Source organism: Pezoporus wallicus, unplaced genomic scaffold (assembly GCF_028554395.1).
Source record: "Pezoporus wallicus isolate ANWC-B61680 ecotype Strahan unplaced genomic scaffold, APGP_CSIRO_Pwel_v1 contig_8542, whole genome shotgun sequence".
Lineage (NCBI taxonomy): Eukaryota > Metazoa > Chordata > Aves > Psittaciformes > Psittacidae > Pezoporus > Pezoporus wallicus.
The window spans coordinates 5,124,218-5,147,181 of NW_026640148.1; the positions used below are offsets into that span (position 1 = coordinate 5,124,218).

Consider the following 22,964-nt stretch of genomic DNA (forward strand, 5'->3'; position numbering starts at 1 on the left):
ACCACTTATATTAACTATGCATTTAGTTCCACAGGAGACAATTAGTCTTTTCCATTAATGAATAATTATTCAGAAGTTCACAGTTTGGTGCCTGAGTATGAATAATCAACCACCCAGAGACTGTCCACTATTCTCTGCTTATCTAAGAACAAAAAGCATTAACAAGCAGTTATCCCAGAGAATTATTAGTCATCCAGTACATTCCAAGCAGAGAGATAAGGAAGGACTTGGGAAAATAATCAACACCTGTGAGCAATAGTGAAGATACTGTAGCAAGAGACTACTGTCATTACAAAATGTCAGGAGAGAGTGCAAGTTATGACAATCTTGATTAGTCTTCATCGTATCATCCGTATTCTACCATGAGTATTCTGAATTAATTCTCCAAAAGCCCTCAAGAGCAGTTGATACCTACCTTGGAGAAGTCTAGACACCCTGATAAAGTAAACTCATCCTGTCCGGACAAGGTAAAAGGAAGTCATGTGACACTATGCCCTTGAAACAGGAACAAAAGTAGACCAAAATGTTTGAATGAGCAAGTTTTGAGAAACATAGTCATGGACAACAGCCAGAGAACAACAGGGCGTACACAAAACCAGAGCTCATCTAGCAGACACAGTGAGGAAGACTACTGAAGACCACCAGAGGACCCCCAACAACCACCTAAGAGACTGTGTGCACATGTGTATAAACAAACATTTACATAGAATAATGAGTTCTAAGAAAATTATGAATATGTTAATAGTTTCCTGGAAAACGAATGCATATTTATGTTTTACCTGAATAAAAAAACCTCCATAGTTAAACCATCATGCACACATGAGGTGGAGCAATCCCCTCTATGTCCAGTGCTGAAATAAAGGCTGTCTGCTTTCTAAAACCCCAAATTGAGTCTTAGAGAGCTCTTTGACCAACTTTCACTGTAACACAGTAGCACTGACTCTGCACACACCCAATCCTTGGCCATTTCCCAGTAAATGTTAACGGGATCTTCTCATCACTATGTTTGAATGCAGTTTAGCCTACAATGAACTCGCACAGAAGCGGGACATACTGAAGACACTTAGAGAAAAAAGCCAGCAGAAAAGTTGTATGGAAGTGGCAACGGCCCTGTAGCATTCTTAGTATTTTTTGCTACCCAGTGGGATACTGTTGAAAACCACTGTTGATTGCACGCTTACACATGATGACTGCTACAAACAGCTAGTGGTCATTGCTGAGGTAATGAGTCAGGTAACACACACCGGGGTGGTGGGGCAATTCATTTCACTACTAGCTCACTTTCAAACTAACCTATTCGGAAATCACATCACACAGTTCAGGGTCACCATTAAAGCCCTGAATTGCCAATGCCAGCTCAATTTACAAGCGCAGCCCTTGAACACTGTGTCCACGCACGAACACAGCACACACCAGCTCGCGGGACCCCTCCTCACAGGACCTTCCCCGCTGCTCTTCGCTTCACCTCCACCACCCCACATCTCCCAGCACTGCCGTTGGAAAATGGCTGTTGCAGCCGAGGCGACCTAGTTTAAGGAAAGCTGATGCTTTTGTCTACCCCACTGATGGGCTGAGTGAAAAAGCGAAAGCCTTCCCGGGAATGGTCGGGAGGCCGCCTCAGCTGCCCCGCTTCCCTCGCTCCGGCATCTCCTGGAGGCAGCGCGGGGAGCTCTCTCGCAGCCCTGTTTCTGCGTGCGGGAGCGGCAGGGTGCGGGAGGCTGCGGACTTCGTCCCGCTGTGGCCGGTTTCGAAACGGCACGAAGTCGCTCTGACACAACTTTGGCAGAGGCCAAAAGGGTGCATTCCCCTGGGAAGTTCCACCCGCTCCCCCGCCGAAGCCAGTCCCGAGAGAGGGGGCCCCGGCGTCGCAGCCCGCCCCTGGCTCCGCTCTCTCCCGCCGGGGGCCCCATCACTTAGCAGGGACCACCCACCTGCTCCGCGCTGGGGGCTGCCTGCGCTGGACGAGCGAGTGAGCGGGGCCGCAGCCGGCGGGCAGAGGAGCCTCTTAGAGGCGCTTCTGGGAGCCGAGAGGAGGAAGGGCCCGGGAGACGGGAGCGAAGCCCCCCCTCAGGGGCTCTGAGGAAGGCACAGGCCTCCCGGTCCTGCGGAGGGTACCGGGACAGGCTCGCGATCGCCCTCCTTGGAAGGCCCGCTCTGGTCCCCGCCTTTGTGCGGTACAAGAGCTGCTCCGGGCTCCCCGAGCAGAAGTTCACAGCAGCCTGATGCCCTGGTCCTGCAGATACGTTTGTTCCTAAAGGAGGAAATGGTGAGGTAAGTAGGCTTGGACAGTTCAGCCACTAAAATGAAACTTACAAGGTTTCTGTAACCGAATGAACTTTCTTACTAGCAGAACTGGAATGGAAAGTTAATCCAAAACATTCCCACAGCAGGTGAATTTAACTTGTGTACACAGTCTGCAGTGGGGGAAGAAACTGAATAAAGGTAAGAGATGCTGTTACCCGAGGGGCTGTTCCTCCTGCGTCTTACACAGACAGGTCTGACAGGATTTGGCAGCGCAGTGCTGTGAAGGGGAAACGTCCAGTCCAGCGGAGGTCTCACTCCTCTGCTACACCATGTATTTATATGCCCATGCTATTAGACAGCTCTGGGACAGGGGCGCATTTTACATCTGCAAGAGAGGGTGTTCGTGTAACTTTTCTAGATTAGCCACCTCATCCACCTGCAGAACCATTTCATTACTGCTCAGCTTTTTCAATGTATTCCTCTCTATGTGTGTGGGATGGCTACCCTCCTCTCTTTCTTGTAGACTATAAGTCTAAGAGCAAGGTCTCTAGGATAAATGCTAGAACTTTTGCTTAGCTTTGTTAGAGATGGCAAGCCAATTTAGTCCAACCCGCACCCCCCCCCCAAAAAAAAAACAAAAAAAAACAAAACAAAAAAAACCCCAAACAACCAAAACCCCCAGGTAACACATAGTTCACATTCTGCATCTTCACTGTCCCTTACCCAAGTCTGTTTTCACAAAACAGCATCTGTAGAGTTACAGAGCTGCAACGGTAGGTACACATGGGTTACCTCAAGGTTTATTTCTTGCTCAAACCTGATACTGCATTCTGAAACATGTTAACAATGATGCACAGAGCCCCAAACACTTCATTTCACAACTTCACTGCCCAGTTCTAGCTACCTAGTGCTCATTATTAAACTTTAGGAACAGAATTTTCCTGCTGAGATGCTACTGATCTCTTCCCTCTTGTATGCCACTGTCTACAGGTTTTGTTTAAGAGTAATATTTGTAAATGCATACTTTTAAAAAAAGAGCTCCCCATTTTGAAGCCACAGTGCAATACAGGGAACATATTTTATGTTGCTCTATATGCATTTCTGCAGGTCTATTCACTAATGCCTGAGTAATGTCTTACTGAATATTCATTAAGAGGTCATATGTGAAAATCCCAATGAAGACATGCAGTAATACCCAGTAAGGTCCAAAAAACAACTTTTTGCTCGTGGTAAGTACAAAGCATTCCCGTAGAACCATGTTGTGTAAACTTGCTTATTTCTACATATTCTGTTTTGTCATAGCTACTAAGGTATTTAAGAGAGGTGACCATAAAACTGTAGTTATAAATTCTCTTTGGCAAAAAAAAAAACCACAAAAACAAAAAACCAAAAAAAAACCACAACAAAAAATAACAAAACAAAAAACCAAACAAACAGAAAACCCAAACAAACAAAAAACAAACCAAAACAAACAAAAAAAAACAGATAAAACTAAGGAAAAGTTGAATGCAAGGATGCATTTGTTTTTTGACTGATATTCTCTTGGTCTGCAGAATTCCACAAAACTATCTTCTGTAGAAGAAGATGAACTGTGCTAAACCCATACATGCTCAGCAAACTACATAGATTATTCTAGAAAGCAGTATTATCATGTTCTGATTTCAGGACTTCATGATCTCAGTCCTTAATACCAACCTCTTCAATGCAAGGTTGAATTCTTCTATGAGTCTCAAAGCCTGCACATGAAAGACAGTCTTAACAAATCAGCTTTGCAAAGGGTGTAGAATTCTGTATTAGGATTCTGGTATAAGCCAAGGCACAAACACTTCATCCTGTAACACCAATGCTGCCTCTGGAGCGTCACTTGACATAGCATTTCTGGGAGCTCAGTACTACTGATACTGCCGCAAGCTATAGAACTACAGCCTCCAGTACTACCAAAGTCAGTCCCTGACTGGACATGATTCCAGGTGTTCTGCAGAATCTACCCTTTCTACAGCCAAGAACCAGGTAGATTGTAGGTTTAACAGCTGTCATTCTGGTTAAGGGGCACAGTAATACTTAATAGCATTATAGATACCATGTCAAAACAAAACAGCCAGTACTTAAGTGTTGAATATTTGTAGCATCAAAATCTAAGGTTATACTTCCTTGGGAGTAATGCTGATCACTTTACCTTACTATGGTGAATCTCCACCAATAAAAATTAAAAAAAAAAAAAAAAAAAAAAAAAAAGCCAACAAAGCTCCCATTATAGAGACAAAGCATCTTTCCCAGGTTATCAAGGCCCAGACCCATATTCTACCAAACCCAGCAATAAAATCCCATGACCCACCAGTTGCACAAGAGCTTCAGAACTTATATTCTCTTCACCACACACACAAAAACCCCCACCTATAAACAGAGAGGTTTTATATCCTCTCCTGCTGCATCACAGGAAATTGCTGAACCCTCTGTTCCCAGAAAAGGTTCTTTAATAGTCTCCACCTGTAGAAAGACAACCCCTCACCTCCAGCTGGGATCAATTTTGAATTAGCCAGGTGAGAATGACTTTGAGGGTTTGTACAGCCTATTACAAGTTTTCCTAAGAAGAGTAAGAGATGTGTGCTTCTTCTCATCCATTTCCCAAGAGGAAAAAAGAATACTTTTGCATATGAGATTGTACATCAAACTGTAAATAAATATTGTTGTACGTGGAAGACTTTTAAAGTTTATCAGCAGCCTGCATACAGAGTTGGCCTTAAGGGCTCTTGTGTGCTCTCACAAACTTTATATTGTAGTGTTTCACTCTAGAAAATGAGTACAGTTCTGTTCCACCTTTTATAAGAAAAAGCTGATTGTTTCAATGATCCATTAAGGCACATTTTAGTGGGAAAAAAAAACCTCAAATTGAATTTATGAAAATCAGTGTAACACTTTCTGAAAAAAAAAAGCTTTTACAGACATAATACAGTATTCAGTTTTTTTTGCAGGAGAAAGCTTGCTTATGTCTTTTGGATGGGTAGTGCATTACAATATAACAGCCTCTGGATAGGTTGCTGTCTCTAGAATCCATAGCAACAGCTTAGACAGAAGCCATGGGCCAGGAAGAAATACTGTTTAAAGCCCAAAGATATCCATTTTCCTGGATAATTGTTTATGCCAAGAGGAGTAGTTTCAAGGGGAGAGAGGAAGAGAAACATGCTGGTGGTGTTCAAGGCCAGGTTGGACAGAGCCCTGGGTGACATGGATTAGAGTGAGGTGTCCCTGCCCATGGCAGGGGGGTTGGAACTAGATGATGTCAAGGTCCTTTCCAACCCTAACTATTCTATCATTCTATGATTCTATACTTCTATACTTCAGAGTGCCCAGCAGCATCAGTATCTATGACACTCAGGCTGTGAAGATCTTGCATTTAGTCCCAGTACATGAACCTGTGCAACAGGGAGCTAAACCCGTGTTGCTTACAAGGCTTACAGGCTTTTCTGAAGGTAAAAAAAAAAAGCCATTCCAACCTTGGGTAAGGATCTGGTGGTGTTAAGGTTGTGACTGTACTGGGAGCACTCCTGCAGGATGTGGTTTTAGTAGTAAGTTAGAAAGTCACAGATGAACAGATTTTGCCTTTGCCTATGTTAGGAGACACGCTACAAAACCCAGCGGTCCCTTAGGAGCAGCTGAAACCCAGTTTCACTGTTACACATTTGTTTTGTAGAGACGTTGTGCTAGATATGGTCTGGCAGAAGGTACAGTGGTCAGACCCAGCACTTCCATTGTTGTGAATTGGTTAAGCAATACCACTGAGTGTCACAAACTTACGGAGAAATTTGTGAAATTGTTGTTTTTCTTAAATTCTTACCTACTAGAGGCAGACGAAGAGAGACTACAGGATAAGCAAAGGTTTCCATCCTGTCTGGTTTTAGCAAATGCTTGATATTGTACTTCATGTTTCTATCTATCTCAGGAACCAGAAGCAAATCAAAATCAGACTGCATACAATAAAAAATAGTATGCCACTTTATTGATGCAGAGGCTGTACTGAAAGAATAATAAGACAGTAAGTTCCAGAGTAAATGTTTATTGGATTATGGGCATTATTGTTAACCTTTTGGATAGAGAGAATGGGTAAAGTACATCGTTTTTACTGGAAAATGACTGACACCATGGCAGAGGGGCTGGAACTAGATGATCTTAAGATCCTTTCTAGCCTTAACTATTCTATGATTCTATGATTGTAGAGATCATGCACTCTATGAACACTTACATCTTAATTAAGATTTTTGTTTGTTTGCTTTTCTAGGGTAAAAATTAGAAATTCTACAAGAGTGACACTACCAGTAAAGATGCCATACTTAATGAAGGGAGTTCAACGTTGCAGTCCTGTGAATCAGATGCACAAAGTAACAGGAATTCTGTTAAAGAACGTACTGGGCATCAACAAACAACAATTCAAAATTTCACGTGCAGCTTCTCAGATTAGTTCTGAAAAGGCAAACTCTTATAATTATGTCATTGTTGGAGCTGGATCAGCAGGGTGTGTATTAGCCAACAGGTTGACAGAAGACCCTCTCAGTACTGTACTACTTTTGGAAGCAGGCCCTAAAGATACTCTTCTAGGTAGTAAAAGACTGATGTGGAAGATTCATATGCCTGCTGCATTAACATACAACCTCTGTGATGAGAAATACAACTGGTATTACCACACAACATCACAAAAGCATCTGGATAACCGAATTCTGTACTGGCCCCGTGGGAGAGTATGGGGTGGCTCCTCTTCTCTCAATGCAATGGTATACATTCGTGGGCATGCAGAAGATTATAATCGATGGAGCAGGGAAGGGGCTATTGGATGGGACTATGAGCATTGCTTACCTTATTTTAAGAAGGCACAGACACATGAACTGGGGCCAGATCAGTATAGAGGTGGAAATGGACCCCTGCATGTGTCAAGAGGGAAAACAAACCATCCCCTTCATCATGCATTCCTGGAGGCAACCCAGCAAGCTGGGTATCCTTTCACAGATGATATGAATGGCTATCAACAAGAAGGATTTGGCTGGATGGACATGACTGTGTACCAAGGTAAATCATAAAGGAGTCCTTAATTTGTGTTCCTGACTCACCAGTGGTACCTCAGAAAGCATTTTGGAATATGAACATACAAGCTGCATGAATGCCATTTGGTTGGTTAGATTGCTAAACAGCTGTGGCACTCTGTATTTACACCCCATTCATTTCACAGCAGCTTGCTATTAGTCTAGTGTGTATTTCACTGAAAATTGCACTGCCATGCAAGTCTTGATTCATAGTTAAGTTTGGGAAGAACAGGTTTTCAGAATTTTTGATGAATACTGAACATGACTGTTTTGCTGTTAAATATAAATATATATTGTAGGTCAAAGATGGAGCACAGCTAGTGCCTACCTTCGCCCAGCCATATCACGCCCAAATCTGTCAGTTGCGGAGAAGACACTTGTAACAAAAATCTTGTTTCAAGGAACAAAATCCATTGGTGTTGAGTATGTAAAAAATGGGCAAAGGAAAAAGGTAAGAAATTTTTATTTTCCACTATGAAATGCATGAGTCAAAGCAAAATAAATTTTTAAAAAAATTTAATAGAAGTGGCACTTTAACATGCAAAATGTCTGCTGTTCAGATGCTGTGTTGTCTTTTCCAGTACAGCAGTAGATGATACTTCAGCTGAATCGAGTTAGATACTTCAGCTGAATTGAGTTAGAGATGAAGATCTCCATTATACTTCCAACTCTTGGTACTGAGGGAGCAAGCCATAACTTGATGTTACGCAAGAGTATTACGTAATGTTTCTGCTTGTAAACTGTGATGCAATCATGTACTGTTTCAGTGTACTGAATAGGGTGATGAAATGCTGATGTTTCTGAAAAACAATTCTGAAAATGCTGTTGTGACATAGGAAAATCTGTAAAAGCTGGATAACAAAATGGATGACTCAAGGGGAAACAATGAGTTGTTCACTTTATTTTGCCATTACATATTGAGTTTTGGGATAGTAATGAAACACAGTGATGAAATGCGCCTTACGGTTGTTTGTGGAATGAACATTTTTCAGTATCAGTCCAACTTCCACTGAACATGACGTCATGTGGAAGGAAGCTTCATTTGCCATTACAACTTAACTGTGGATAAACAGTTCATTTTATGCAGCTTTCAATCCGTTGACTTTCATAAGACCTCAAATATTCCCATTTCCCTTAACACTTTACTATTACAGCTGATTATGGAGTACATAACCAGGAAATTACCTAAAAGGGACTTGTATGTTAATAATTAGACAATTATAAAACAACTAAAAAGGGTAATAGCAATATCCTAAAGGGGGGACAGTACAAATTTTGCTGGTTTGAGTTCAGCAGGCCTAACAAGACTCAACAGACAAGTGTTCCGTGACTGAACACGTGCTAAAAGTTAAAATGCAATTTAAATAAACTGTTCTGTCATTTTTTAATGCACAGAACAAATCTGTTCTTTTCTAAGTGGATTGTAATGATAATAATTTTGACAATGTAAAACAAAACTTGAAGAAAATTTAATAATTTTAATGAGCTGTTAAATGTCTGTGAAAACAGTGTCTCTACTTGCTGTTGCTGTGGCAGTGTCAAGATGAATTCTGTTGGAGAAAGTGTTGGAAAGCTGAATAAATGTGATCAAAGACCTTCTGAATACTGGACGACTTTAACCACAAAATTCTTTAATTGCCATGGATTTTCATACATATTAATATATGTATGAATTATTCATAGTGAATAATATATATTTAGAGTACACCTTCAAAGGATTTCCCTCCCTCCCAGCATTAAACTTGCAGGGCTTCTCTGCTTTTAGTTTCTGGAAAATTTTATACCTGCAGCATGGAAGAGCTAATAATTTTATTAAGTTAAGAACATCTCAATGAAACTCTTGATTATATTAAAGTGTTCTTGATTTTACAGTCTATTTTAGGTAGGATCTCTTTTACATCAGTCATCAGTAAAGTTAAAAGATCATTAAAATCAGATTCAGGCACAATTCAAAACCTGTTCATCAAGCCAGTGACTTAGTTGTTACCTCAGTACACACTGAGAGCTCCCAGGACTCCCATAAACCCTCTGACAAAAGTAGGGAAGGTAGGCTGAACATTCCTGGAGTTTCTGAGTTCAGATTCAAGCCGAAAAGTGTATTTAAAGGGAACAAATGTTTGTAATGTATCATAGACTAAATAACTCATACAAAAATATTTCAAAGTCAGTTTTTCCTCTTTTCATGTTAGCTTTAAGCACAATGAAATACTGTATGTGGAACAGGAATAACCGCAGTGCTGACTTTGCAGTAAGTGTAGACCCAACGAGCATCATTTGAACACTACCTGGAACAAACTGGCACCAGTTCTGTGTGTACCTAAGAAAATATAAATGAGTTATATTTGTATAATATGCAAAATACATATCTAGGTCTGGATTCAGCACTTACAGGTATGCCAAGTATTAGTTTTAACAAACTAATGATTGCCCAGAGCAAAACAATAACAAACAAAAAACATTAGCACTGGCTATCTGTCAGCAATATTGGGTAAACAGTGTGGGGAAAAAAAAAAACAAAATTCATCTTCTTACTATATTTTGATCTTATTACTAGCAACAGTCTCACTCACCATCATTTTGTATAGCTGAGGTGTTATTCAAAAAGGACAGGATTACTACAGTTTAATATTGTAGTAGTTCCATGCTAATCTGTTAACACTTCACCATACTCCAGGAAAAAATGGCACATTTTAATGTTTCTTTGGAAGGCAAATGTCTCATCTGAAACAAAACCAAGGAGTTACTCATGGTAGCACCTTACATTCTATGAAATTAGAGAATGAAAATGAGCAATACCAGATATGTTTGCTTGAACTGTTGTGGGTTTTGCTTGCTAACGAGAAGTTTGGGGCACAATATTGTGCCTCATCTGATTTTTATCTCACTGTGGCCACGCTGATAGAAATAACAGATACAAGTTATGGTGTTATTTTTGCAAATGTGTGTTGCTTTAAATCATTGGACTAGCTTAGGTATTATTAGAATTTGCATAAATTATAAATGTTGCTTACTTTATGTTTCTTCTGCGGTGCAGTTATTCTGTCTTAAGTACAGGTGAATCTCAGATCCTTTTTTCTAACATGCAACCATTTCTATTCAGAAACTTGGGGTGGATATAAAGGATATCTTACATTCCAACAGGCAACATAAGTGTGATGAGGGAGGATGGAGTACATCTAATGTGTGTGTTCATGAGCCACCTCATTAGAATAGAAGGAGATAGTTTGAACGATGTTGATTTCACCCACATTTGTCCTCTTTCAGGGAGTAGAGGGAAAAGCAGGAGGGCACCAATATTTTCTTACTCCATGCAGTTTTCCCTTTTAACAGTGGAAAGCACTAAGTGGTATAGTTCTGATCCTAAATGTAAATGATGTGGCAACAGGGAAGAGGTGGCAAAACAGAATTGTATATGTGCCTCCAGTCAGAGTTCTCCCAATAGTGCTTTAGTGTTTGAGGGGTTTCTGAGGACTACAGTCTACAGACTAGAGAGCTATGAAACCAAGCATTAGTCTTGGTTATTATAGAAAATAAGCTCTTGATAATTTCTGAGCTAGCATGTCTCTGAATTCAATGTCTTCTTTAAGAGCTTCAGTTTAGTTTACAAATTGATACTGAACCTGGAAGAGATGCTTAGCTGACTGATCCGAGTATCATAGGTATTTTTTTCCTAGCAAGCGGCAGAGGAGCCTATTGGCAGCCACAGTACTGGCTGAGCTGAATGTCTGTGTGCCATACATACAGTTTGAAGGGAATATAGTAATGATCAAAGTGAAAGCTTGATCGTTTCTCTCTGCAGAAACTCCTGGCAGGATAAGAATACATTTAAAATGAGGAGAATGTGGGGGAAGGGTGTCTAATCTGGATCAGAATAGCATCTGAACATGAATAACATTTGAAGCTCTTGACATGTTGGTTGCATTCAGATCAGGCTTAATAATGTTAGGACTTTTGTGCTCATTTCATTTTAGGCTTTTGCCAGTAAAGAAGTTATTTTAAGTGGAGGTGCCATAAATTCTCCACAGCTGCTTATGCTGTCTGGGATCGGCAATGCAGATGATCTAAAAAAACTGGGGATCCCTGTTGTTTGCCACCTTCCTGGTAATTTCATTTCTTTTAACCTTACATCTTCTTATGGATGCAATTCAAAGACCATTAGATGAAATGAATCCATGAAATTAAGTTGTCTTTATGTCAGGTTGTGTGGACTAAAAAGTATGTGTTACAAATCAGTGGAAACCTGCTTTAATTTTAGAATGGAGCAATAAACTCCTACACTTCCTTCACTACATTTGGTAGTGAAAATTGCCTTTCTGAAGAATGTCACTGAATACTTTTTAAATAAAGCAGTATACTTATAATTTAGAATTTCAAATTAATTTTGATCCACAACAGATTGTATAAACTCCCACTGTCATATATATTCAAAGATAGAAGGAATAACATGAAAATTTCCTTAAAACTAGGAAAGCATGTACTGTATTTAGAAGTCATCTGGCAATTTTAGAACAAGTGAAGTGCCTGCCATTTAATTATTTTCATTCTAGTTATGCTATGTAAAATCTTATTCTGACATGAGCAAAAGGCTGATACGGTTTTAGTTGTCACTGCTTCTGAGTTTAGTTCCCATTTATGCCATTTTCTGGTTGCAAATGCTATGTATAATTGTTCAGTGTGAAATAAATAACTTCACACCTCTCCTTTTTTTCCCTCCTCCCCAGGAGTAGGCCAGAACCTTCAAGATCATTTAGAAGTGTACATCCAGCAAAAGTGCACCAAACCTATTACACTATACAATGCACAAAAGCCAGTTAACATGGTGAGAATTGGTCTAGAATGGCTTTGGAAGTTTACAGGTATGAAACAAAGTATGCAATCATTCTACCATTGATTGAGTTAGAATTATTACAGTCTTTTATCCATGAATTCCAAAGTCTGGGAGCCTTCATATATAAATTTTTTTATGTTCTGGGAAATAACTGGAGCCTGCTTGCTATTTCTTTCTTTCTAAATCAGAGTATTTCAAATAGTTATAGTATCTGAATTATGGTGTTAGTGTTTCACAACTTATGCTGGGTATATGTGGCTTTTTGCCATGCAAGTAAATATCTAGTGCTAATTTACGGTTTTAAATGGATACAAAAATAACATAACATAACATAACATGAGGTGCACTGTACACTCTTAATCTTTCCCCTTCAGGGCAGATGCTGTGGATGGCTCTGCCTGATACCTATGACTGATGGAATAACTATACTGCATGTCATGGAGCATGCAGCGCAGTAGTGTCAGGATGCTGCAGTCAGTTCCCTTCACATCTGTTAGGATCCTGGGACCAAATCCGCCTCTGGACTTAGATGCTAGGCCTGCTAGTTACAGTGAGATAACTGTAATATCCCGCTCTCAAATAAGTGGAATTTCCAAAGTTACGCATATTTACATGTATCTAGTGATTGAAAAGAAGATGAAAGTGATGCATGTTGCTTAAAATACAAGCTGTTCAAAATGGATTTGTGTTCTTTGCAATTGTCACTGTATATACAAATTATTCATAGTAGGGAAACCAAGGGTTAAGAAGTGGATTTCTTGCTTTTCTGATGTCTTTTGATAGCATATTCTCTCTCATTTACACTCTCTAGGTGAGGGAGCGACTGCCCACTTAGAATCTGGTGGGTTTATCCGAAGTGAACCAGGGGTTCCTCACCCTGACATTCAGTTCCACTTTCTCCCTTCTCAGGTAATTGATCATGGTCGGGTTGCTTCCAAAACAGAAGCTTACCAGGTGAGTTGCTGTAGAATATCTTCCAGTAATGTTTTGTAGAGATTAGCAGGAAGGCTTATGCTTTATTATAAATATTGATAATTTGGTTATATAATATATAATGAAGAATATTTTGTTCAGCATAACACAAAAGAGCTGGCTTAACCTCCAACATGGGAAAAAAACCCATGAGCTTGTTATTTGATATTGCTATCAAAATTTTTACTTTTTATCTCTGGAAAGGGAGGCATGTATTGAACTGCTGTTTAAGTACTTGCAGTAATGAAGCACCATAGTGCAATTGATTAAGGACACATTTGCGCTAGATGCTGTACAAAAACTAAAATGAGGTGTTCCCTCTTCCACTGCAGTTTAGACAGAGGTTTAAGTGAGAATGTATGAGGCCACCGACATATTCACTGGCACAAATCCAAGACCACAAATCCAAGACCTATGGTCTTGATCCAAAAGTGTGTGCTAATGCTGGGGAACTGTTCCTGAATAAACCTTTTTCTTCTTGCTAATTTCTTCAGTGATGATAGGTCTGCTTGCTGATTGTATTTGAATGCTCTGCTATTAATAAATGGGAATGGCTGTATCTCAAATTAAAAGAACAGTTATATTCCCTTCCCTTATGAAATATCATATTTACTGCAAATTTATATAAAAAGAAAAAATGTTCAATGGCATTTTCCATTAGCTCCATTTAATGCTTACATTTGCTTAATTTGTAAAGACTGTCCAAACTGAAAAAATAAACTTCATACTGAATTTGGGAGTAAGTCTGGTGGGACTGTGTCATGAGCATAGTGTGGGTGTTGCAGGTCCATGTGGGACCCATGAGGAGCACGAGTGTGGGCTGGCTAAAGCTGAGGAGTACAGACCCAAATGACCATCCCATCATTGAGCCTAACTACATGTCAACAGGTAAACGCAGCCTCACCTTGCTCTGATGTCAACTCACTTCCTGCCTGTTTCAGTAGCAGATTTCCATATCTGCTCAACACCAGAAGTGCTGGTTGGTGCATTGTTATTTATTTCTTATTTATAAAAAACAGCTAGTATCAAGAGGCCATTGTGCAAAACACTGTATAAACCAAAAAGAATTACCTGTTGGGGATGCAGTCAGGGTTCTTATGTTTGCTGCGTCATACTGTTCATCCACTCCTCTGCTTGTGAAGGAATGGATCTGAGACTAGTGTCCTTGGCTAGACAGTGGATAGAGTGAAATAAAGAGCAAATCTTCGTAACGCACCTATTTCCTTTTGGGACTTTGCAGTGTAAGTGATGGTTTTGTTCACAATGAATGCATATCTGTGACTTTGAAAAACATCCTACGTCATTATGGCTTTCAGCAGTGACTTAACCTCTAGCCTTTTCTCTTTGGCGCTATTTTTTTCTGTCATGCACTCTGTACGTATTCCTAAATTAAGGGTGTACTTACAGTTTTCTTGTTTTCTCTCCATACAGAAAGAGACATTTGGGAATTCCGCCAATGTGTCAAGTTGACCAGAGAGATCTTTGCTCAGAAAGCTTTTGAAAAATTTCAGGGCCCTGAAATTCAACCAGGAAACCATGTTCAGTCTGACAAAGAAATAGATGCTTTCATAAGGCAGAAAGCAGAGAGTGCTTATCATCCTTCCTGCACCTGTAAAATGGGTCACCTTTCAGACAGCACTGCTGTAGTCGATCCCCAAACAAAAGTAATTGGTGTTGAAAACTTAAGAGTAGTAGATGCTTCAATAATGCCTAGTGTTGTGACTGGTAATTTGAATGCCCCAACTATTATGATAGCAGAGAAAGCTGCAGATATAATTAAGGGCCTCCCATCTCTTCAGGAGAAAAATGTTCCTGTATATAAGCCCAAGACCTTGGAAACACAGAGATAAAAAAGTGTTCTCACCCCTAGATCTTTTGCTACTTAACAGCTTTCATCAGCATGTTGGTGTCTCATACTGAACATGCCAACAAAATAAACACCATGCAAAACAATGTATCCTATTAAAATAGCTATTAGTTTGAACTATTCTCTTCTCTAGCTATTGTTTGTTTGTTTGTTTGTTTCTAATCAGGTGGCTTATGCAGCTTATTTCATTTAACAGGGATGGGGCATCCACAACTTCTCTGGGCACCCTGTGCCAGTGCCTCACCATCCTCACAGTTAAGAACTTCTTCCTAATGTCTCATCTAAATTTCACCTCTGTCAGTTCAAAGCCACTCCTCCTTGTCCTGTCACTACACGTCCTTGTAAAAAGTCCCTCTCCAGCTTTCTTGTAGGTGCCTTTTAGATACTGGAAGGCTGCTCTAAGGTCTCCCCCTGGAGCCTCTCAGTGCTGAGCAACCCCAGCTCTCTCAGCTTGCCTTCATAAGAGAGGTGCTCCAGCCCTCAGCATTTATGTGGCTTCCTCTGGACCTTTTGTGGTACAACTAAAATCTTTTGTTGAAGAGAAGCTATTTCTAATGACAGGACAGTTGTGCACACAAACCAAAACTACTGTGCAATTTCACAAGGAATAGAAGAGATTAATGCATGCTATTATAATATGCCTTGTTATTTAAAGGAAGGACTTTAACTTCCCAGGATTTAACCCAGGATAACAGCTAGTCAGTAATCCCCACATCCTCAAAAGGTTAAGTAAATGTAAGCTTTTATGCGATTTCATATTCACAGGCCAAACTAGTTCATATCAGAATTAACAGGAGAGAGAGGAATCTGTCAAATGTGGAGTTTTTATGAAAGGAATGCACAGTTTACAAATCCTCACTGAAAAACAAACTTCACCAAACTTAGGAGTCTGAATTGGATAGTATTCAGAAAGAAGACATACATGAGTTATCAGAAAATTACTTTCCTGAAAATTGTAAAACAGGAGCTGATATTAATATGTTTTGTTATATAAACAGAATTTGTATATTATCTTCAGATGTGTAAAGCAAGATACAGGATTGAAGTTTCCTCCATCAAACTTTCAGGTACTCATTTAAAGCAACATATAAAGGCAAACAACTAAAGAAATTGAGCTCATTGAATGAAATTGAATCAATTGAATTGTTTGGATTTATTAAGTATTCTAAAATAACTTTTGACTAAGCAGCTGTCAGATTTTAAAAGCAAAAGCTTCTGTAGCCTAAGATTGATCAGGACTTGAGGTAAACAGAATAAACTTTTTTTTCAGGAAAAAAAAAAGGAATTGTACAACATTTGAGCAGGTTGTAAAAAAGGTTGCTGACTCAGGTGCTGGCTAGAAGGACAACTGCAGATGTTTAAGGCAGATACTTCTACCTGGTGCTGGGTTGGAAGCCCTGCTACTAACTGAGGGAAAGGACTTAATTCATTAGAGCATCTGCATAAAGACAAAATCTGTGAGGATGGAAGATGGTAGCAGTGAACTATGCTACAAAAGGAGACAGGTAAAACCTTTCTATCTATGTATGTGATGCATTCTTTTGGAATGAGGGGAAGAGCAAGAATATTTAGTTATAGGTGATTGAATAACTGTTAATAAGACAATTCATCTCATACAGCTGTGCATTTGAGGAAAGTGTGTACTGTGAATGGTGTCCCTGTTTATGGTAAATAGTTTTTATTCAGCACCTGTGCTTTTGAGATTGTCATTTAAAGGTATTCAGTAGGTATCTTAGTGTCATTGAATACAAAGTATTAGGATACTCAGAGTAGTGAGACCACAGTCTTGTGTAGTTGAGAAGGAACACAATTTGAAAAAACAGAATACTGAAGTTCCTGCTTTTGCAGATGTACAACTTGAGTTTCTATTCTAGGCATGCAGGATGGGAATTGTTACTATGCAACTGCAGAGAATTAACTAGCCATAGCCACTATCTTGCATAACTTATCTCTGAACACACGCAGAGGTATCCCCTGCCATTATGACACTCTAAAAAGATGAGGACATAGCAAGGTTAGATATACATGCCAAACTGCATGTGTGTCTGTGTTCAGGTACACATTGCCCCATCGTGAAATCAGATGATCAGGCGTTACTTCTGAAACATCACCATCTTTTCTTGGAGTTCTAAACATTACATAGACACCATGCAGATTCCTTCCCTTCTAAACACTTGAATATTTTCATTGCTGTGAACTGCAGTTGCTTTATTAATTTAGGTCTCACTGCTATAGAATGTTGAGGCTTCACATGACATTCTTTTGATGCAGTGCTAAAGAAATAGCTCGCATATTTGAAAGCTTTGGTGCCCTGGGGAAAGCTATAGATTGCATCATGCTACCATTAGTTTCTACTACATTGTACCTGGTTGCTGATAGTGAATTCCTGTTAAAATTGTTCTTACTCCTAGCACAGTCAAGTCTGCTAAGGGATAGTTAGAACAGGTACAAGATATCCTAATATGCTCCGTGGAGCACTGGCATTCTGCTAGGTAAAATTAACCATCTTTTACACCATACTGGACTGCAGAACACAGGCTCATAATTCCAGAGTTTTACTTATTTAACAAAATAATACAGTATGCAATTGAATATTATTCCCAGTTTTACCCAGATATTTTTTATGTAAATGCAGAGATGATGCTATATAATGTATTCAAAACCAGTTAACTCTAAAAGCGGTTTGATGTAAGAATCTGGAAGTTACAAGACCTGCCAGCATGGCCTGAACCAGCAACGGACTTGCAAGTGAGCACACCAGCATTTCCATGGTAATAGCTTGCTGCAGATGCTTCAGACACAGTTGGAGGTCTGGCTGGAGACAATAAGATTAAGAAAGAAAAGTGACCAAAGTGTTTCTTTTGTACACATATTTCAGTTCAAGGTGCTTTTAAAAAGCAGCAGAAAATATCAGCATTTGTAAAACTGCATTACATTTAATTCATGTAATGCCACTCAAGGTTTTCTACACCAGAATTTTTGAGGTTTCTGCAACTTAAGATCCTTTCCAAGTGTCTTATTTCAATTAGGCTGCAACCAAATGAGGCAGCTATGTAAACACTGGAGACCTGGAAAGGGGGCTTGGAATGTGCATTTGCTATAAAATAAACATACAAAACATACTTTGAGGACTAGTAAAAGCATTTATGCATTTTTTTAAAATAATAGTTAAAACAAAAAGTTATTACAGAGAGAACCCAAATGTATCTTATTACGGTGTTATAGTTTTTAGTCTCTATTCTTCTGTCATCTAAGCTGTAAAAACGAGACACTGTTCAAATGGGAATATATTTTACATATTCACTTGTTCAGTGAATTTGCTTCACTGTAAAAGACTTAGCAATGTTTAATTCTTTCCTAACATTTTCTGTCATTATACATATATATAAATAAATCTGGAAACTCATGAAATGCACTTTAATTGCTGAGATAGTCTGATTTCTGTATTGAGTAATTATTATGATTAGCAGTATTTTAAGGATGACAATTACCATGTAATTGTGACTATATTGATTATGTTTTTCCATATACTTCAGTAATAAAATTGCACAAGTATTCATTCTATGTATCTATATAGATGTATGTTTTCCCTTAAACCTTAATTATATAGAACATGGATTGTAACTCGGTTTCTTTCATTTTTTCTTTTTTTTAAGGTCTATTTGCTCATAAAATAGCGTATCTGCCCTAAAGAGTCTCTCATCAGACTACTGAAAGCTGAGGACTAACCGTACTGGCAAGAAAATACAGTGAAGTTGGCATAATGTTTTGTGTCTTGCCAGAAAAATGATTGTCATTCAGCACAATTTGCCAAATTTGATGTGCTATCAGAAGTCCACGCAGTTAAGTAACCTAGTCTGGGATTTTTTTTCCTCCTCATTTTTTAGTGTTCAATTTCAGTTGCCTTAAAAGGTGGTTTTCAGAAGTGGGTACACCACAGTGGGTGGAAGTGAAAACTACTTATTTCAGAGTGACACCGGATCCAGAAGGCTCTATTTTGGTCTCTTAAAGTTTGTTCCTGTAAGGTGGGAAAGTGTAACAGGGTGACTTACTACTGCATAACCTACCCAAGTGTTTGCTGGCAGACAGCATGAAAGATGTTTTTAGGGGATTTTGGTCAGATTTTCCTCATTGTTTCCATAGATATGTAACTAAGGAGATAATAATTACCTAGATAGTAGGGGAGTAATACTATTTTTTTGTAGGAACACTGTAATCACTTCGTATCTGTGTGGTAAACACCAATCATTCCTAAAAGACTGGCACACTATGATAATGTAGACTGACAACTATATCCCACACATCCTCTTCCGTTCTCCACACAATGCAAACAGAGTTTTACCTTTGGAGCTTCTTGGTGAAAATCTATTAGTAAAAGGAGTCCCAAGTATAATAAAATTATTACACAGTTTTATTTTGAAGAACATTTTGCATTTGTTTTAATACAAAATGATGTAAGTCAAGAAATAATTTACAAACCTTTATGTTCTTATCCTGGCATTTGAAATAAGAATGATTTCAGAGGAAGTCTGTAAGTTATTCATAGGAAACTGTCATTATGTACAAAACATTTATTGACATGTTTTAAACATCACATTTATAAAAATGTGAACTGGATTGCTATCTAGCATGTGAACTACAGGTAAAACCTGATAAGATAACTTGTTAGAACAAGTCTTTGTTATCCAGTGCTATCAAAATAGACAGTAGCTTTCAGTGTTTTTTGATTTTCCTCCAAGGACATTTCAGCCTCAAAGTCATTTCAGGGTTTTACTGCATTGTGAACAATATCCAAGCCCTCTCTTATTTGCATAAAAATAAATCTTTGAAACAGGACACATAGAACAGAAAGATAGAGGCAATAGTGTACTACTTATATCAAGGTTTTTGGTTTTGTGAAGAATCATTTTATCATATTTCTTTTCTTTCCAAGCAAAGTAAGTACTACTGAAGTAAAGCATTTTTATTTACCTGTGAAATAAATTTCTGCCCAAGATGCTTCCTGTCAAAGTAGGGTATGTGGGTAACATACTTTGTCAAAACAAATTGTCTCATGACCAGTAATACCTTGGCATGAACTTTCCAATTTTTTAATGATTTTAATACTTATTTTTACCATGAAATGAATAAAAAATAAAATTAGAGCTTGTTTTTCAATCAAAATGTTAAAGTAACTTAAATATTTTACTTTTCCAAGTATAAGATTTTAAATAGTCAACTATGCATCCCTTACACAGAGAGATTCATTTGACTCAATTAGGTAATAAAAAAAAAATAAATCTCTTCTGTTGCCAAGTTCAAACTTGACACTTTATCCCAAGAAGAGACTTACACTGAGAGAGGTGGCTCTATTTAAATATTTATGCTATAGATCTATATATTCCAAGTAAAAATACTTCTATCTAGAATTCTGTGGAGAGTTACAATAATTAGGGTCCATAAATATTGCTGCAGTTCAATTACAGTACAATAATTACAAAATATAGAACATCTCTTTACAAATACAAATTGTTGTATATTACAATTCATTTACAATAATTTCTACTATATAATTTTTAGCAAACTATCTTATCTAATTCTACTATAACCTGGTTGCAAGTGCATTAGTAAGAATGCATTTATTCCAGTATATTTTGCCCTTATCGTGATAGTCATAAAACAGACTATCTGAATGATATTTCCTATGTAAACTGGTGTTACATATGACAGATTACTTTTTATATAACTTCTTTTTCCAACAATCTCTAACAGGTAGAGCATGACAAACTGTATTTTAGAAGAGCATTAAGAAAAAAAATTCAGGAGGCAAGTTTGAAAACAACATTAGAATGGATATGCAGTGGGTAGCGGATATGCTATTCAGTACTGAGGTAATGACATTATTGGTTGTCATCACTCATCTCTTGTTGCTATTTCCCCATACAATTTTGTGCCAAACTTACACAGACATTTTCATTGACAAAATCCTGCTCTACTAGGAAGGACAGCAGCACAAGGTTGAAAGACAGGCAAGATATTACACCTCAGAATCCCACTCTAGCCCTCAAAAAACCTGATTGTCACAGTCTGCTTGGTTTAAAAATAACCTTATTCCTACAGAGGAACTGAAGATCCTGTGGGAGGAGACGATGTACTGCAGCTCTGATCACATTTCGGCAACCTGGAGATTATAAATTTATTGGTTATGGCTTCCTTGAGGTGTGACATCACTTGTACAAAACTTGATTGGTTATTCACTCCAGCTAGTGCCTAGCATCTTAAAACTATGAGGCACTTTTTCTGTTATTAGAATCATTTTCCTTGCTAAATACTATAAGCTTGTAATGCATATCATTTCATCAGCTAAGTCTTCCTCATATCGTCCCGTTTCTGGTTCTTCATCACTGTAGCCAGTACCAAAATCTTGAAGTTCATAATCTTGTCTGCTTAAAATGGGAAACATATCCCCATTGGTCCCATTGCTAATATTTCCATTGAGAAGATTACTTGCTGCACTTTCCATCTCATCAATAGTCATATCACATGCATCTGCAATCTCATGTTTTGTAGCTGAAACAAAGTTAGGGTCCTTTGCATATCTTCCTAGGCCTTCAGATATAAGTACCTGGCAGATGGAGGAAAGAGAATGAGATGCATAGTGAAATTACAGAAGAACAGACAGGTCATTACAATGTTTTGCATTTGTGAAAAATACTAGAAACCCCCTGCTGAATCACTACGGCAACCCACAGCAAAACTGTACGTATAAGAACAATCAAATCTAATCAACAATCAAATGGCTCCAAACCACACTGTATCAGTTGTGTGATAGTGCAACCAATAGTGCAATACGTCTGCCATTTTTCTTCAGAAATTTGTGAGTAGTCTTTGATAATCACAAATCATCAGGCTGATATACTGAAAATGACAGTTAATATATCCCAGATGGTGCAATTAGAACAACTGCCTGAAACACAGATTTCTATATGTTCTTGGTACTTTAGAGTACATGCAAGGAAGATGCTGAATCCCCTTTTGCAAATAAAATCTAACAAAGTATATTGCTTAGGTCATCACAATGGAAAGGAAGTGATAGATGGAAGCAAGAACAGTAACATTTGTTCAGAAATGCTATATACTGTTTATCTTCAAATCCTTTTTATTTTAGAAAGAAAATTCTTAGCATTCTTTAGTACACCTACAATCAATCTTTGTAGTTGTTATTCACCTCTCTGCATTTAGTGCACCGATTCATTCAGACTATTCCAAAACTGGCAATGTATTTCTTTTGAAACAACAGGGAGAGCAGGCGTATGCATCATCTCTTTCCTGTCAGCCACTGCAGAAGGACACTTCATAATGATGCTCATCTAGAAAATCTGAATTTCAAACCCCTTTGAAATCTCTCCAATGCTCTGACACACTGATGTCAAGATCTGGATTCAGTAGAAATCCTTTACTACATGACAACTATGAATAAGTTCCCCTGTCGCTACCTAAGAACAGTTTTGCACTTTGAAATTGAAAATATTACATTTCAGAAAGGTAATGTGAACTGAGTTACATGCTTTTTAATTTTAACACAAAAACCAAACACACAAACACTCTCAGCTACTTCAGAGGTTTCCGTGATACTTACCGCTTCTACCAAACTGTCTGCACTCCTCTGTTTGTCACTGTGTTTATGCCTCAAGTCATTAGGTACAGTTAAATTGGCTGGTGTAAATGTTCGGTAGGAAATCTCAGGGTCATCTGTGTACCAAGAGCTCCTGTGCAAGGAAGGCAGGCTACCATTCATATGCTCTGTAGATTCAGCCCTATCGACCTGGATGAGGGGTGTATAATATGGAGAACGATCCCTGTTGGGAGGGGTTGCAGGTGGGGTAGCCCAGGAACGCGTTGAACGACTTGGTGAATGTTTATGAGCTTTGCTGGAATCCAGACCTGCAACAGCCATGACCTGATAAGGGGAAGAATTTTAGAAGTTAGTGATTTCAAATGC

At 38.6% G+C, this 22,964-nt stretch overlaps 2 protein-coding genes across 15 annotated transcripts in view; one reads left to right on the forward strand and one right to left on the reverse strand.

The window, feature by feature from the left end:
- Positions 1-2,163: 2,163 nt before the first annotated feature.
- CHDH (choline dehydrogenase) lies at positions 2,164-15,115 on the forward strand. Its single transcript, XM_057417747.1, has 9 exons — positions 2,164-2,271; positions 3,352-3,473; positions 6,521-7,302; positions 7,616-7,767; positions 11,288-11,417; positions 12,038-12,172; positions 12,956-13,098; positions 13,902-14,004; positions 14,548-15,115. The coding sequence occupies exons 3-9, from the start codon at positions 6,564-6,566 to the stop codon at positions 14,964-14,966; spliced, it is 1,821 nt and encodes a 606-aa protein (XP_057273730.1). The 5' UTR covers positions 2,164-2,271; positions 3,352-3,473; positions 6,521-6,563; the 3' UTR covers positions 14,967-15,115.
- A 4,256-nt stretch (positions 15,116-19,371) lies between these two features.
- The window catches only part of CACNA1D (calcium voltage-gated channel subunit alpha1 D), a 188,297-nt gene continuing 184,704 nt past the window's right edge, over positions 19,372-22,964 (reverse strand). For all 14 annotated transcript variants that reach the window (XM_057417736.1, XM_057417737.1, XM_057417742.1 and 11 more), the window contains 2 exons: positions 22,602-22,922; positions 19,372-21,587 (listed from right to left, as the gene is read on the reverse strand). In XM_057417736.1, coding sequence (XP_057273719.1) covers positions 21,294-21,587; positions 22,602-22,922 — 615 coding nt within the window. In that variant the 3' untranslated portion in view covers positions 19,372-21,293. The remainder of the gene's footprint in view (positions 21,588-22,601; positions 22,923-22,964) is intronic.

Bases quoted from the DNA above. Each gene is read 5' to 3' on its own strand.
- CHDH (XM_057417747.1), top strand. From the start codon at position 6,564: ATGCCATACTTAATGAAGGGAGTTCAACGTTGCAGTCCTGTGAATCAG. The intron at 11,418-12,037 runs GTAATTTCATTT...CCTCCTCCCCAG, and splicing joins TGTTGTTTGCCACCTTCCTG to GAGTAGGCCAGAACCTTCAA. The intron at 12,173-12,955 runs GTATGAAACAAA...TACACTCTCTAG, and splicing joins ATGGCTTTGGAAGTTTACAG to GTGAGGGAGCGACTGCCCAC.